The sequence below is a fragment of the Diospyros lotus genome, chromosome 3 (assembly GCF_014633365.1).
Source record: "Diospyros lotus cultivar Yz01 chromosome 3, ASM1463336v1, whole genome shotgun sequence".
Lineage (NCBI taxonomy): Eukaryota > Viridiplantae > Streptophyta > Magnoliopsida > Ericales > Ebenaceae > Diospyros > Diospyros lotus.
In genome coordinates this window covers 27,822,213-27,839,426 of record NC_068340.1, presented here as the reverse complement: position 1 = coordinate 27,839,426, position 17,214 = coordinate 27,822,213, and the positions used below count along the sequence as shown (strand labels likewise).

Here is a 17,214-nt window from a genome sequence, read left to right as displayed (position 1 = left end):
TGTAAATATAAATGAAAAATATAAAAATAGACTAAAAATATAAAATTAGAAGTTTTATTTCTTCTCCTCACCTAGACACACACACACACACACACACACATATATAAATCAAAGTCATAGTTTTGTAATTTTGTTTCAATTTAGATCATTAGATTGATCACACGATTGATTAAATGGTATGTTTATCAGTAAATGGATATATAAATATATATATATTTAATTATTTACAAATATTAGATAAGCATTGAGTTTATTGTGAAATATGTTAAAACTTTTAATAACAGACACTAATTATCTGCATATTACAGTGCATATCATATTAGATGAGTTTTGTAACTTATCATGTAATATGTCAAATTCTTTTTCAAATAGGAAGAGAATTGCTTAAACCAATCAGATGATTATCCGGCTTCTACTAGAAGTACTTAATCTTCATTTAAAGACTAAATTTAAACGCCCTTTAAATTAAGAGAATCACGATTCCTGGATCTAGCTGGCCAGCTAGTTTGTGTCTCCTCCTCCTTTCTCTTCTTAGTACTCGTCTGTGTAAAAAATTGTGGTGTTGTATTGGCAAATGTGTTGCAGTAAGACAAAGATTCCAAAACATGAAAAATTTATTTTTCTTAAAACTTTGTTTATCCTAAAATACAATGCACAAAGATTCAAGCAACCCTCTAAGATATAATGAAATCAAAAGTAATGTTTGTTAGCGAATATGCAATTCCCGACAATAAACCCAAACATACATAATTAATAACAAACACAAGAAACTTTGTATTCTAATTTTGCAATAAAAGAATACAAAGAATTAATTTTTGTATGCACAAAAATTATGAAGTTTTATGTAAGAAGGTAGGAAAAAAATAAAGAAAGAAAAACTATATGAATTCTTAAGTATTTTGATCTAACAATACACCAATCTATTTATAGATAATGTTACAACCCATTACCAAAGGTGCACCCCATTACCAAAGGTGCACCAATCTATTTTCATCAAAGGTTTTTTGAATCAACATTCCTTTTCAACTAAACTTTCTTAGATTTAGTTAATTGTCCAAAAGTGTCTTTTTGACTGAGTAGATAGAAAAATCTCACTTGACCATAGAGGTGTCAAAAGGGCCGGGCGGCCCGCGGGCCGCCCGGCCCAGCCCGTGACGGGCCGGGCTTTGGCCCGGCCCGTTATTGTTCATACGGGCCGGGCCGAGCCCGGCCCCCATTGGAGGGCCGGGCTGGGCCAAAGAAATTGGGCCCACGGCCCGGCCCGTCTAAGGGCCCGGCCCGGCCCGTGGCCCGTTGGGCCCTTATGGGCCGGGCCCATGAGGCCCTTATGGGCTAGTAAGGCCCTTACTCATTTTTTTTTTAATTTTGTTATTCTTAGGTAATTATTGATATTGGATGCTAAAAAATTTAATTTCGCAATATATATAAATAATAACCATCAATTAATTTATTTAAAATTTTTAAGTTAAATTTTTTATATATTTAAATTATAAATAAACATTCTCCTTTTTATATGTACATTATTTTTCATATCAATTCACAACAAAAATTATAAGGCATATAGAATTTTGAAATATAAAATAATGAAATAATATTTAAAACTTAAGAATTAAGATAGAAAATATTTAAAAAAAACAAATTAATTTTTATATATGTATTATTTTGATATTTATATATGTATATATTATATGTATTATTTTTTAAAAAATTATTTAAAAAAAAAAAGGCCGGGCCCACCGGGCCCGGCCCACTAGGCCCTGTGGGCTAAGGGCCCGGCCCGGCCCTCTAGCCCACGGGCTGGCCCGGCCCAGCCCGGCCCGGCCCTTTTGTAGGGGGGCCGTGGGCCGGGCCGGGCCCTATCAATTATAAAAGGGCCCGGGCCCGGCCCGGCTCTTTTAGTAAAAGGGCCGGCCCGGCCCGTTTAAAAAGCCCGTGGGCCGACTCGGGCCGGACCGGGCCGGGCCGGGCCGGGCCGGCCCTTTTGACACCTATACTTGACCAACACAATCTTTACTTCAAAAACTTGGAGGAAGATGTCACTGAAGAACTTTTGCATGAAAAGTTATATAGGTTTGGAAATATTGCCAGTTTAGTGATCTCGAAAAGACTCCAATGTCATCTCCAACGGTTTTGGCTTTGTGAACTTCTAGAATCCAGTTGATACTAAACAAGCAAAAGCATAGATGAATGGAACACAATTCGATATTTTCATCTTTCTCCTTATGGCCACATTTATCAAGTTATTTGTCTGTTTTTCAAGCTTGATGTTCACATCCTTGAATATTGTCAATGAAAGGTTCAAAAGTATCTTGTGTAGCAAGAGCACAAAAGAAGGCCGAGCGAGAGGAACTCTAGAATCCCCAAAAGCACGAAGTGATAGTTTTTCCTTCTCTCCTCCACTTGTTTTATATTGTTGCTAGCTACAACATATTATCTCGCATTGTTAAATCAATCATGTTGCCAATATAGGGTTCAAAGCTTTATGTCAAGAACATAGCTGATAATGATAATAAGCTAAAAGAACAATTTAGTCGGTATGGGGCAATCACTACACTGAAGATTATGAGAGATTGCGAAGGAATCAATAAGGGATTCGGCTTTGTATGATTCTTAACTCCTGAAGAAGCCGACAAAGCCAAGAAAGCTCTCAATTGTATGTGAATTCAGAAGCTGCAACAATCTTTTTCACCGAGTATACGAAGAAACTTATGCTTGTAGGAACTATGTTCCATAGGAAACCTTTATACATTGGACTTGCACAAATTGAAGAAGAGAGAAATGCCTTCTTGAAACTTCTACATGAGCAGCGTATTTCAGGGTTGCACCTGCCATCTACTGTTGTTGCTACTCCAACATATCCTTCTCTTTGTCCCTGGTGAGGAGATATTTTACTAAGGGTAAATTTACTCTATTATCTCCAGAGACTACCAACTTGGTACCGCCACGTGTCTATTTTAGGAAGCACCACATGTCCTTCGGATCTCCATCCCATATTTGATTTGAACGAGAGAGACCTAGTCAATCGAGATTCTCTCCAACGTCCTCTTTCAAAGGTTATCTTATCTCTTTGGAGTGAACTTTACGCCATCTATAAATAAATGTCAACTTCTACAAGTATGAGCATTTGACTACTGAGTGACTTTCCATTTTGGATATCTTCTTCTACTGACTTGAGTGTCGGAGTCCTCCCGGGGGATTAAAGCCTCGCCCTTGCAGGTACTTGGTTCGAGACAGATCTTGGTGATCGGTCTAGTATCATCATTTGGCGCCTACCATGGGCCCGGTTGCTCTATCTGCTCTTGTTCGTCGAGTACTTTGGACGAGCTCAAGTTCCCCCCGTTATGGCAACAAGAAGAAATCTATTGCGAGCTGCTAATGCCCAACCTATCCTAGATCAGAGTTAACACCAACCACCGGAAAGTGGCCCCGTAGGGGGTCATCCCTCGAATCCCTCGCCATCACAAGATCATGTCGCCCAGCTAGAGGGACAGGTCCAACGCTGGATGGAATTGCTCAACACTTTTTTGACACAACAACAGCCTCTAGAGGTGAGACAAGGGGAGCACTCCAACCACGATAATAGGCACCAGGGGGACTGCCACTCTAGTCATAGAGAATTCTAAGGTGGCAGATCCCCCTGTGTTGGGAAGGAGTCCTACAGGGACTAGAGACGGAGCGGACCCTCCAGGCGTGGCGAGTATGGGAGGCCGAGCTCAGAGGAGGAGAAGTCCTTTAGTCCCGATTATGCTCGGGCCAGAGGGGCTCAACGAGAAAGGTGTTTGCTGTATTTGGAGAGGGAGGTTGCAGAGTTGAGACGGAGGGAGGAAGAGCCACATAACATTGTTTCCAATCAACCATTAAGTCGGGAGATCATGGCAATTATTCCATCTGAGTGCCTTCGAATCCCAACCATTAAGCCATATGGAGGCACAACCGACCCTACTGACCATTTGAATCTCTTCTCCTCTCACATGATGGTCTAGGCGGCACCTGATGTTATGTGGTGTAGAGTCTTCCCGACCACTTTGGAAGGACATGCACGGGCCTACTATTCAAGTCTGGCACACTGGTCGATTGCTAACTTTGGACACCTTTGGAACAAGTTCTTGGCTCATTTCGCTCCCCTCCAAAGGCATCGAAGGTCAACCATGATCCTTGTGAATCTCAAGCAGAACCAAGGGGAGTCATTAATAGATTTTGTGGCCAGATTTAATATGGAGGCATTGAGCATTGAGAATCTTGATCAGAGTATTGCTATGGTGGCTTTTCAAAATGCCTTGAGGGCTGGCCCTTTTACCTAGTCATTGGCTAAGAGGCCTCCCTAGACGTTCATGGAAATCTTGAGTCGAGCCACCAAGTACATTAATGCCGATGAGGTAATGCGGGCCAAGAAAATTGAGTACTCGGATAAGAAAGAGAAGAAAAGTCAGAATAGGGAGCAAAAGCCTGAAGATAAACTAGGCCGACAAAGGGAAAGGTCGGGCCCCCGATGGAGTCTGGTTAGGTTCACTTTGCTTAATACCCCTCGGGCTGAGATCCTGGCTACAATTGAGAATAAGAATTACTTGAAAAAACCGAGACCAATGAAGGCCCCAACTAACAAAAGGAGTAAAGACAAGTATTGTCGATTCCATCGAGATCATGGACATGACATGAAGGAGTGCCATTAGCTAAAAGAAGAGATTCAGGAGCTCATCAATCGGGATTTCCTGAGGAGGTTCGTAGCTAAGGACACTCAGCCACAAAGGGGCGAACGTCGGAGATCAAGGAGCCCCCTTCATAGATGTGGAAGATCCCAAGAAAGGTGCAGGACCAGAACCTCGCCCAGGAGAGAGAGTCGCCAGGGGGGAGTCCCTCACAACATTTAATTTTTCACACTTTAGCGGCTGGGGTGGTGCCAGGCAAGGAGTCGGGGGAAAGTTCTGATCTGCATCGAAATGTGGAGTTAAGAGGGCTCGACCAGGGGACGTTATCTCTTTTATAGACGACGAGTTACTCGGGTATCCGATTTCTAATGATCCACTAGTCATCACAACAAAATTGGGAAAATGAGAGCTTCGGTGGATCCTCTTGGACCCAGGGAGCTCCTCTGAGGTTTTATATCGATAGGCCTTCTTGGGCATGGGATACAAGATGGAACAGTTGAAGCCATCTCGTGTCCTTTTGATTGGATTCGACGGGGAGATGGTATATACGGACGGTATGTTCTAGCTCTCGTTAACTCTCGGAAAGGGTTCTTGGTCTGCCCAGGTTATGTTAGACATTTTGGTAGCAGAGGTCCCCTCGGCTTACAATATGATCCTAGGGAGATCGGGATTAAATGCCCTACGGGCTGTGCCGAGTACTTACCACATGGTGCTCAAGTTTCCTACTGCTACAGGGGTTGGAGAAGTCAGAGGAGACTTAAGGTCTGCCTGTAAGTGCTACATGGCATCCATCAATACAGCTAGGGGTATTGTGTAGGAGCGGTCAGAAGCCCAAGAAGATTTAGGACGGGGACAGGGCCCCAATGTGAGGAAGGTTAAAATTTCCCCTCCCGTTACTGTCAGTTTTTTGCTGAAGGGTTCGGAGGACCCGAAGACTGCTGAGCCGGTGGATGAGCTCGTAAAGGTATCGTTGGACTCAGATCGACTCGATAGATGCGTGAGGGTGAGTGCCCAATTGAAAGACCCTCTTTGGACCCAGATTGTATCAATTCTTCGCCTATATGCAGATATTTTCGCATGGTCGGTTCACAACATTCCTGGCATAGACCTAGAAGTGATGACGCATCGTTTGGGAGTGAAGCTGGGGTACTGACCCATCATACAGAAAAAGAGGAATTTTGCCCCAGATAGGGCAAAGGCTATAGAGGCTGAGGTGGAAAAATTGATGGCAGCACAATATATTCGAGAGGTCGATTATCCAAAGTGGCTCGCCAACGTGGTTCTTGTCTCCAAGGGAGAATGTAACATCCCACTCGAGCGATAGGAAGGACCGAAACAACTTATTCTGATGGGCCTACGCGAACTTCCCAGGGGGGTCACCCATCCCTGAATTACCCCAGGTCAAGCACGTTTAACTTGGGAGTTCTTTGCCAACATTCAGCCTAAAAGATATCCAGCTGGTGTTGTTTCCTTTCTTACACTATTCTCGATATATACTAATCTCTCTGGGCTCTCGGGGTATTACAGAGAAGGTAAGTGGAGGTTATGTATTGATTTCACTGACCTTAACAAGACCTGTCCAAAAGATAGTTACCCACTTCCCGGATCGATGCCCTAATTGATGGCACGACCGGATGCCACCTCATGAGTTTTCTAGATGCTTTTTAGGGATATCATCAGATCCTGTTGCATAAGGAAGATCAGGAGAAGACAACATTCATTACTGACTGGGGCACCTATTGCTATACTGTTATACCTTTTAGCTTGAAGAACGCAGGGGCTACATACTAATGCCTAGTAAATAAGCTCTATCATGACCAATTAGGTCGCAACATAGAGGCCTATGTGGATGACATGCTAGTAAAAAGCCTGCTAGTAGAGGAGTGTAATACCTCATATCTGTGTGAAGTCACCGCGTAATTTAGATGAATTTAAATACCGAAAAGAGGGTTTAAAAGTAAAATAAATTGCCGAATCGACCGAAAGGAGTATCTCAGACCCTAGATAATTAAGAAAAATGGTATAGCATCATCAAGTAATATAAGTTATGATTTTTGGTGATGAAAGAAATTGGATCGGGAACAGTTTTTGGTACAACAAAAATACAGCTGCCGATTAGGTCGTAATACCGAATTGTTATAGACGACGTCCAAAAAGTCAACAGAGCTTGTCTAGGACTAATATTTGATGTATAGAACAACTCTTAAGTGATTTCGGGTTAAATTGAGTGGATTGAAGGTCAAAACGATCAATCGGGCCTAAGTATAATTTTCTGAATTTGCCCGAGGGAGATCAAAACGGTAATTTTTCGGAAGTTTCAGAGGAGAAATGAGAAGTACTAATCTTGAGGGTCTTAGTGATGATGCTGGGAAGATCAGGGGCTTGAGGATAAGGGTCAAACTGTAAAAGGAAGTTCAAAGGGGGCTAAACTGTAATTTTCAAAAATCAGCACATGCATGGCCGATTTGGTCGAAAAATCCAGGAAAAATGGCAGCAAATCTCGTTAGGGCATGGCAAAGGACGGTCCTGGTGGCGTGTAGGAGAAGATTTGGTTGGAAATCGGCCACTTGGGGTTCGGATTTGGCCTATAAATACCAAGGGTTTTTGACCGAATTTGGAGCATCAAATTGCTCGGTTTTGAGGGCGAATCGAAGGAAGCCAATAAGGGACTTTTGATCCTTGAGGCGAGAGGAGCATTTCTGGAGATTTTCGTGAGTTTTCAAGCTGGTTTAAGGGGTTTTCGAAGGCTGGTTGGAAAATTGGGCGGACCGCCGCGCCGCAGCTGAAATTGCCCGATCGGGGGCTTTGCCGATGGCCTTTCGGCCTAAAACCGATGGCATCAAGATTGAATGGAAGTGGGCTTTTTGGAGGTGTGATCGGGGTTGGATTCCGGTCACCAGCCGGCAACCAGCTCATTGGAGAAGAAAGGGCGCGTGCAATGCACGAGCGGCTGCCACGCATAGTACCACTCGCCCGCGCGTGAAGGCGCGTGAGGGCTCAGGTATTTTTGAAATTTTTTTTATTATTTTAAGAAAAATAAATTAGAAATTATGGTGGAAGAAAATTTTGAAAATGTTAGAGAAAATGGTCATTTTGTAATTTTCAAGGGAAATAAGACTTATGAAAAATATGAGGAAGTATAGGAAAATTTTCAGAAAATTTCAGAGACTTATAAATATTGTTTTATGAATTTTTGTGGAGAAAAATTTAGAAAAATGATTGAATAGGTATTTATTTGGAATTATCGAGAAAAAAAGGAAGAAATTAGAGGAAAATTATGAGAAAATTGAGAAAATAGATATTGATTTTCCTTTGAATGCATATGTTGTCTAAGGTATCATTGAGGCTCGAGATTGAACTGTAGTACGCTTGGCACGAGAAACGAGGTCGAGCACGTTTTTTGAGGAAATCAAAGTTACGTCTAAAGGTGAGTGGTTCTACCTGAAAGGATTTATAATAGCATGTGAATGGTTTACTGTGAGTATTCATCCCTATGACTTGGTTTATTGTGATGGTTTGCATACATCTAAATGTTGATTTTAAGTTATGCATGTTATGATTTTCGGCATTGGCATGTTGTGTGTTGTCCATGAGGGACGTGAGTTGTTAACCTGTGACGTAGCCCTGAGTGACAACACTTGGGATGCGTACCAAGGATTAATGCTAGGTGACCCACTTGGGACGGGGCTGAGACGGACTTCACCCTACGGCATTCAAGTGGCGGGGCTGAGAGTGGACACCACCCCGGTTGTTGGCTCAAGTGGCGGGGCTGAGAGTGGACACCATCCCAGGTTCCTTTGAGCAATAGCATTAATACCGAGGTGTCGTTGATTCCGAGGATAATGCTGATGTGATACTCTTGGGGCTAGGGTTGCGTTGAGTTTGGAATGCTTTTGAGTATGAGCGTAATGCCTAACAATGACAATGGGGTGATTCCCGGGTTCATATGTCAAGGTTATCCCTCTTAAGTAGGATTGAGTTTGCCAATGGGTCGATGTGGTCGTGTCGCCTTTAGAGAGATTGCATTTTCCCCAGTTAGGGCTAAGTGCTTCGTGGGATTCTCTTAGGCTGGTGCATGTCAGGATTTGTCGATTTTATATATGATTTTGCATATATTCATGAAAATATTTTTGAACTCTCACTTGGATGATTCAGTATCTAATTTGGACTATGTCCCTGGAATATTCAAACGTTTCAGGTGAAAGCAATAGTGCCAAGGGAAAGAATGTCATCGAGATATAGCTGCTATGTTTAGTTTTCGTAGCGATGTTAAGAGTTTATGTAATATTTTGATATTTTCATGTGAAACATCGATTCAGTTATTATCTGTAAAAGGAAATTGTCAGTTATATATCATTGATGTTTCGATCTTGCTTCTGCTGATGTGTTGATAATACCTGTCTTAGTCTATTTTTTTTAAATGCTGAGAAGGTATAGTTGGGATTGTTGGGAAATGAGTATGATGAGGGTATGTATATCAAGAGACTTATGTTGTGTGTTTGATGTTGAAATTTTTTTTTTTTTCCAAAATCTCGAGGTAATGCACGTTCTGGAAAAATGGGGCGTTACAAGGAGCATTAGACAGATTTGGAAGAGTGTTTCAAAACCTTGCGCATGTTTCAATTGAAGCTTAATCCCACTAAGTGTGCTTTTAGTGTCTCTGCAGGGAAGTTCCTTGGGTATATCATGCACCATCATGGGATCGAGGTGAATTCCAAGAAGATTAAAGTGATACTAGAAATACCGACCCTAAGAAGCATTAAGGAGGTCCAATAGCTCACGGGAAGAATAGCGGCTCTAGGGAGGTTTCTCTCATGGTTGGGGGAAAAAGGCCTCCCTTTCTTCAAAGCCCTATCTAGGACCAAGGAGTTTGTCTGGGACGTCGAGTGCCAGGAGGCCTTTAACGAGCTCAAGGAATGTTTGGCCTCACCGCCAGTCCTCACCAAGCCAAGGATGGGCGAGCAACTATACCTCTAGTTACCCTTAACAGATGAGGCAGTGAGCTCGATATTGGTGAGTGAAGAGAATAAGAGGCAGAGGCCAGTATACTACACGAGCAAATGATTGTCTGGGGCAGAGGCTCGGTATTCCCCTAAGGAGAAATTAGCATTTGCCCTGGTCGTCTCAACGAGGAAGTTGCGACCCTACTTCCAGGTGCACTCTATCATTGTGCTCACTGACCAACCTTTAAGGCAGGTTTTGGGGAAGCCAGAGCTCTCAGGGAGAATGTTGAAGTGGTCAATGGAGTTAACAGCATTCGACATAGAGTATAAGCCTCGTTCAGCTATTAAAGCCCAGGCCTTAGCAGACTTCATTGCCGAAAGATTTGGGCTTGGGGTATCACCAAAGGGTGGCCTAAGACCATGGATGCTAGCGGTGGATGGCAGCTCAAACCCTGGGAGGGTGGAGTCGGGTTGATGATTAAGAGCCTTGAGGGTCAGTCCTGGTTATACGCTTTGCATTTTGAGTTTCGGGTGTCTAACAATGAGGCAGAGTATGAGGCTTTTATAGCTGGTTTGAGACTCGTCGCACAACTCGAGGCGAGACATTTAAACGTGCAGTCCGATTTTAACCTCGTTGTTTGGCAAGTGAAGGGAAAATATGAGGCCAGGAAGGACCACATGTCCAAATATTTAGTTTTTGTCTAGAAATTGATGAGTCGTTTTCAATCTATGAATATAGAGCATGTACCCCGATCCCAGAATATAGAAGCAGACACCTTATCCTGGATCGCGTCGGCCTCTTTCCCAACCAATTCTAGACAAATCTTTATCGAGACACTACCCTAGATAAGCATTGACGAGGTTGTGGAGCAGCTATGTCTCGACCTAGAACCAAGTTGGTCAGATCCGTTTGTCAATTATTTGAAAGACAGAAAGCTACCGGAGAATGACTTAGAGGCGTGAGGTGAAAATGAGGGCTCAGAAGTTTATACTAATCAATGAAGAGTTGTATAAGAGATCCTTCACTCAACCACTCTTGAAGTGTGTGAGACCACGTGAAGCTGACTATATTTTGAGAGAGATTTATGAGGGAATATGTGGGAGTCACATAGGAGCCTGGACTCTTTATCAGAAGGCCCTTCGACATGGGTATTACTGGTCGACTATGGTGTTTGATGCTGAGCAGCTGGTCAAGAAATGCGAAAGATGCCAATGGGTCTCCAACTTAATCCATGTTCCTAATGCCCCTTCGTCCAATGGGGGATTGATATTCTGGGTCCGTTCCCGCCTGCCATGGGTTAGGTTAAATTCTTGATCACCGCTATAGATTACTTCACCAAGTGGATAGAGGCCGAGCCGCTGGCCTCTATCACTGTGCGAAAAGTGAAACAATTTTTATGGAAGAACGTGGTTTGTCGTTTTGGGATCCCATGGTGATTGTTTCAAACAATGGGACCCAGTTTACGGATCGGACAGTCAAAGAATGGTGTCAGGAGTTGGGGATCAAGCAACACTTCACCTCTGTAACTCGTCCACAGGCTAACGGACATATTGAGCTCGCCAATAGAACTATGCTCAATGGATTGAAAGCCCGGGTCGATAAGGCAAATGGAATCTGGGTGGACGAGTTACCAAGCATCCTTTGGTTCTATCGGACCACAAGGAGGGGGTCCACCGGGGAGACTCCATTCAGCTTATGTTACGGCTCAGAAGCCCTTATTCCGGTAGAGATTGAGATCCCAACTTTTAGAGTGGAGCATTTTGACCCAGAATCTAATGAGCAAGGCTTAAGGAAAACTTGGATATAGTGGAGGAACTTCGGGATGAAATAAGGGTTCGCCAGGTGGCTTATAATCAGCGAATTGAGAGGTACTATAACCGAAGGGTGAAAGCTCGGAGTTTCCTACCTAGCGATCTAGTCCTTCGACGAGCAAGTGTTAGTAACCCCTAAGATTCTAACAAGTTGTCACCGACTTGGGAAGGCCCTTATCGGGTTACCGAGACTCTCAGCCCCGGGGCATACCGGCTCGAGACCATGGACGACACTCCAATAAAGAATACTTGGAATATTCAAAACTTGAGAAAGTTTTATCAATAATGGGATACCCCCAAAGATGTTGGAGCTACGTATTTTCCAAATAAAATCTCATTATGTTCTTTTTGTTATATGTACAGATTTTTTTCCTATAGAATATCGTTGTGATAACCCCCATAAAAAGAGAGAGAGAGAGAGAGAGAGAGAGAGAGAGAGAGAACGAAAAGCGAAGGGGGATGAAGTATTCCCCCCGACCTCAAAAGCCTAAAAAGGGATTTTTGAGTCCTTTCAACATCACCAAAGATAGCAAGTATTAAGGAAAAACAATGGGCCAAATATGATCCTAGGGGACCACCCCTAAATAAAAAGGAAAGAAAGGCTAAGGGGGGTGGAAACAACTCCCAAAGAAGTCGACCTAAGGGGTCTCAGAAGAGACTCCTAAGGCCTTACCTCCATATCGGAGTTAATGAGGGCTAAAAATAATGGGGACAAATGTGACCCCATGGGACCACCGCTAATAAAAAAGAACCAAGTAGAACAGTACTCTCCGCAGTGTCAATATAAGAGTTGCGGTGGGGATGCAAGAAATCAAATAACAGAGACCACCCAACTCGGGCTGTTACAAAAACATATCTTTGAGGCGCTTTATTCAACAAAGTGACAAGGGTCAAGTACAACTCGAGCTCAAGAAAAGAAAATACATACGAAGATAAAACTAGCCACTAGGCTTCTTCTTCGGACTCCTCTGATTCGATGGTGAAGGCTTGGGAAGATGATGCTTGGCTGAGTTCAATGATCACGTCATCCATGGATTTGACGGGGGAAAAGTCGAAGTCAGGGCATGTTTTTGCACTTCTTCCTTGCAGTGTAGGAAGCCTCTCTTCCAGACACCTTGCAACTCCCGTCTGATAAATCCTTTCACCTCGGGAAGTTGGGTGGGGTTTGCATATCTCTTCTAGCTCCCGGATGCACTCTTGAGAAAGTCCCAACTTTTCCTCCATTGTATGGCGGCTAATCTCGAGCCTTTGGAGATGCGCCTCTAGCTCCTTTGCTCGTTAATGTTGAGCCCTCAGATCCTCATCCCGCTGCTCGATAGTCTTATGACAGTCAGCAAAGGCATTATCTAGCTTAAGCATTTTTCGAGAATTCCTCACCATTCGCCTCTGAAGCTCGTTTTGAGCGACAATACTCTATATTCAAATAGCAAAAAAATAGAATATGGAGGCTGAAAGTTCTCCTTGTCAAAGGACCGAGAGACTAACCTGAACTAAGGCCTGACAGTAGCAAGACTCCAAGATCTCCAAAGTCAGATCCGCGACCTTCTCCATGTCCGCTTGAGTCAGTAGGCCCTGGATAAGCTGAGTCGCCACCCAAGCCTCACTACTGTGGTCTAACTCATGGACATTCTAGTTTGGCCGGTAAAGAGCCTGGGCGGGGATGGATGCCTCCTCCTCCTGGATCATGTCAGAAATGTGCTCGGTGCCTTGAGAGCCCCCTGCCTTGGGTCTGGGCAAAGGCGTGGCAATGCGGGACCCAGAGGCCTTCAATTTTTTGTGTCGATATGGGAGACGAGAGTCTTTGGTATGCCTCTTAGCATTCTTCCAGGCTCGTTTAGCCACTTTAGCGGCTTGCTTATCAGTTCCCCATAACTCTGTGTTGTCAATCATCTTGGCTAAAAAAATGACAAAATAATATGAGTGTTAGGATGATAAAACACACATAAATTAGAGACATGAAACAGAACAAGAGGATTGAAAAAATCAACCTAAAGAATGTCGACTGTTGGGCATGGGTATCGACACACACTCCTAAGAAATAGAGTTTGCTTATTAATTAATCTGGCGGTGCTGACGTGCTCTAGACCCATCAAAAGCTCAGTATCCCTCATCTCTAATGAGGACATTTCGTGTGGAAAACTTGTAAAGGGAGACCGACGCCAAGCAGAGGGCACACCCATAGAAACGAAGGAAGAACCTATGAAGAAAAATAAGTTTTTCCAACCTTTCAAAGAAGACGAGATATCTACGAGGAACTTACAACTAGGGTATGCCATGAAGGAATAGCGAAATTCGGACTTGTCAACATATACAAGGTGAAATAGTTTTAAGAAGAGCTCAGCCTCAAGGACGATACTGTTTTCCCGACAACATATAACGAAAACGATTAAGCTCCTCCACCCATTGGACACTAGTTGAGAGGAGCATAACCCTACGAGACGAAAGATCTCAGTTAGGTTATCTTCGAAAGGAAATCGTCACCCGGCTTCAAGAAAGGCCTCATAGATCGCTAAACCACCAGGAATGGATTGATGGGCTCTAAGATTAGAATGTGCGACGTACCAAAAGCCCTTGACGAGGAGATGATATTTTTGGACGAGTTCGGAGACCTCGTCCTCGGACAAGGTAGAATAAGCATAGGTTTGGTCATTAGGGAGACCGCTAAAATCGACCTCTAGCTCTATGTCAATGCCGTTATCAAAAGAGAAGGCATGAGGATGGGGCCGTGAAGTCTCGACGTGTCCTATTCGCATGTCAGATTGAGAAGAGAAAGAGCTAGAGGAGTTAGAAGAGTCTGAGCTATTCCCGTTCGAGTTACTAAAGGAGGTCATGAGGACCGACTTACTAAAACAACGAGACATGGGAAAGAGAGACAACGAAAAACCACAAAAAATAAGAGAAATGAGGCAAGGGAATACCGGCTAATTAGAAGAATTCCAGAGACAAAGGGAAAAATGCAGGGAAGAATGCTTAAGGAAGGAGCCGGTCCGTCCCCCGTTGAACTCGAAGATGTTGTCCGGAGTCTCTCGTACCCTATGAGAAGCCTGCACATAAAGACAAACCAATTAGAAGTAGGGGTCAAGAGATCTCAAAAAAAAAAAAAAAAAGGGTTAGCCAGTCCCCCAGGGGCCGAGGCGCGCGACCTTAGCTAACCCGGGGGCTGTCGAGCGCCTCAGCCCCAGCCAGGCGCGACCACCTTGGCCAGCGGGGCCGAGACGCGCGGCCTCAGCCCACGGCCGCAACCAACAAGGCTGAGACCTCTGGTTTAGGCAAAAAAAAAAAAGATTAGAGCTGTCTTACCTCTCACTTTACTCCAAGAATGCCTCCACTCCAAAAATGCTTAGAAGGAGGGGACCATATCCATCTCCTTTTATAGAGTTTTTTGAGAAGCATGAGAAATGTTAGGGGATATTGAGCTAGAAAGCGAGCCCATTATTTGAGATAGCTAGCTCTATTTTTTGCAAGAGAACATGAAAGCTTGGATGACTACTCATTCAGTTGTTCGAGCTCCTCACCTACACAACTCAAGGAGTTGGGGGGGGGGGGCAAGTGGTGAGGAGATATTTTATTAAGGGCAAATTTACTCTACTATCCCCGAAGACTATCAACCTGGTACCGCCACGTGTCTATCTCAGGAAGCACCACGTGTCTTTTGGATCTCAATCCTATATTTGATTTGAATGAGAGGGACCCGATCAACCGAGATTCTCTCCAATGTCCCCTTTCAAAGGTTATCTTATCTCTTTGAAGTGAGCTTTATGCCATCTATAAATAGATGTCAACTTCTATAGATATGAGCATTTGACTACTAAGTGACTTTTTGTTTCAAGTATCTTCTTCTACTGACTTGAGTGTCGAAGTCATTCCGGGAGATTAAAGCCCCACCCTTGCAGGTACTTGGTTCGAGATAGACCTCGATGATCGGTCTAATATCATCAGTCCCAAACATTCATTGCCAAATCATCTGGAACAAAGATATATTTATCGACCATTTGGATGGGGGGACATCTTAGTAACTCCGAAGGGAACGTGAGCTATACATTTTATCGACGCATAAGTCCAAATGAAATAAGGCAAGCATTAAAAAAGATAAAAAATCATAAGGCGGTGGGATCGGATAATATACCAATAGAAGCATGGAAATGCATGGGAGAAGAAGGTATCTCCTGGTTAACGAAATTATTTAACGCGATTCTTAAATAAAAAAAGATGCCAGATGAGTGGAGGAAGAGTACTTTGGTCCTTATGTATAAGAACAAATGAGATGTTCAAAACTGTGAAAATTACAGATGAATTAAGTTAATGAGTCATACCATGAAACTCTAGGAAAGAGTAATAGAGTAGAGGCTCAGAAAAGAAATATAGGTCTCAGAAAATCAGTTTGGTTTCATACCTGGTAGGTCAACAATGGAAGCTATATACCTACTGAGGCCTAATGAAAAGGTATCGAGATCATCAGAAGGACCTACATATGGTGTTTATAGATCTAGAAAATGCCTATGATAGGGTCCCTAGAGAAGTATTATGGAGGGTTTTAGAGAAGAAATGAGTCCGAATAGCCTATATAAAAGCCCTTAAGGACATGTATCATGGTGCAGAGACAAATGTCAGAACATGTGGAGGGGATACTGAACTGTTTAAAATTACAATAGGATTGCATCAAGGTTCTGCACTAAGTCCATACTTATTTGCTTTAGTAATGGATGAACTCACTAAAGATATTCAGACAGATGTGCCATGGTGTATGCTATTTGCAGACGACATAGTGTTGGTGGATGAAACAAAAGAATGAGTGAACACTAAGCTTGAGTTATGGAGAAACAATTTAGAATCTAAGGGATTTAAATTAAGTAGAAAGAAAACAGAATATATGGAATGTAAATTTAGTAAGAATCCAAGAGTGGAGGATGTTATAATAAAATTGGAAGACCAAATCTTACAAAGAAAAGATCATTTTCGATATTTGGGATCAGTGATTCAAAAAGATGGAGAAATTCACGAGGATGTCACACATAGAATTAAGGCAGGTTGGCTAAAATGGAGAAATGCATCGGGGGTGTTATGTGATGATAAAATCCCATTAAAATTGAAAGAAAAATTCTACAGGACAGCTATAAGACCAGTTTTGTTGTACGGCTCAGAATGTTAGGCAGTCAAATACCAACATGAGCAAAAGACGAGTGTAGCAGAGATGAGGATGTTAAGATGGATGTGCAGTCATACAAGAAAAGATAAAATTAGAAATGAAGTTATTCGTAATAAGATAGGAGTAGTGCCAATAGAGGAGAAGATGAGAGAGACTAGATTAAGATGGTTTGGTCATATGAAAAGGAGACCAAGAGACGCTCATGTGAGGAGAGTTGATGAAATGGAACAATTAATCAAAAAAAGAGGTACATGCAGACCTAAGAAGAGTTTGAAGAAGACATTAAAGTTTGATATGAAGTGTATGAATCTCAATGAAGATATGATAAAAGATAGAAATACATGGAAATATAGAATTCATGTAGCCGACCCCACATAATGGGATAAATGCTGGATATGTTGTTGTTATTGGATGGGGGCGTTGTCTCTTTTCAGGTAACAAAATTCTCTGCTTGCTAATAGCTTGAGGATTAACATTCAGCTTTATTTCATGTACGGTTACCTACCTCTCAAAGACTACCAAATGCACAAAACCCAGTTAAAATAAATCAGCACACAACTCTTGTTTCTAGTGATGGCAACTTTATGCCATGCAGCCCTAGCTTGCAACATCCTTTCCAGTTTATGAATGCGTATAGAGTTCCTAAACTTTCACAGGTCAGTCTCTT

General features: G+C 42.8%; 1 protein-coding gene across 1 annotated transcript; it reads left to right on the top strand.

The window, feature by feature from the left end:
- Window positions 1-10,559: 10,559 nt before the first annotated feature.
- On the top strand, window positions 10,560-11,397 carry LOC127796906 (uncharacterized). Its single transcript, XM_052329312.1, has 2 exons — window positions 10,560-10,865; window positions 11,050-11,397. Exons 1-2 carry the CDS (start codon window positions 10,560-10,562, stop codon window positions 11,395-11,397), a joined length of 654 nt encoding a protein of 217 aa, XP_052185272.1.
- Window positions 11,398-17,214: the final 5,817 nt, after the last annotated feature.

What these genes read in the sequence shown, in the direction of transcription:
- LOC127796906 (XM_052329312.1), top strand. Translation starts at nt 10,560, where the DNA reads ATGAGGGCTCAGAAGTTTATACTAATCAATGAAGAGTTGTATAAGAGA. An exon ending in ATGGGGGATTGATATTCTGG is followed by an intron (nt 10,866 to 11,049) that starts GTCCGTTCCCGC and finishes AATGGGACCCAG; the next exon opens with TTTACGGATCGGACAGTCAA.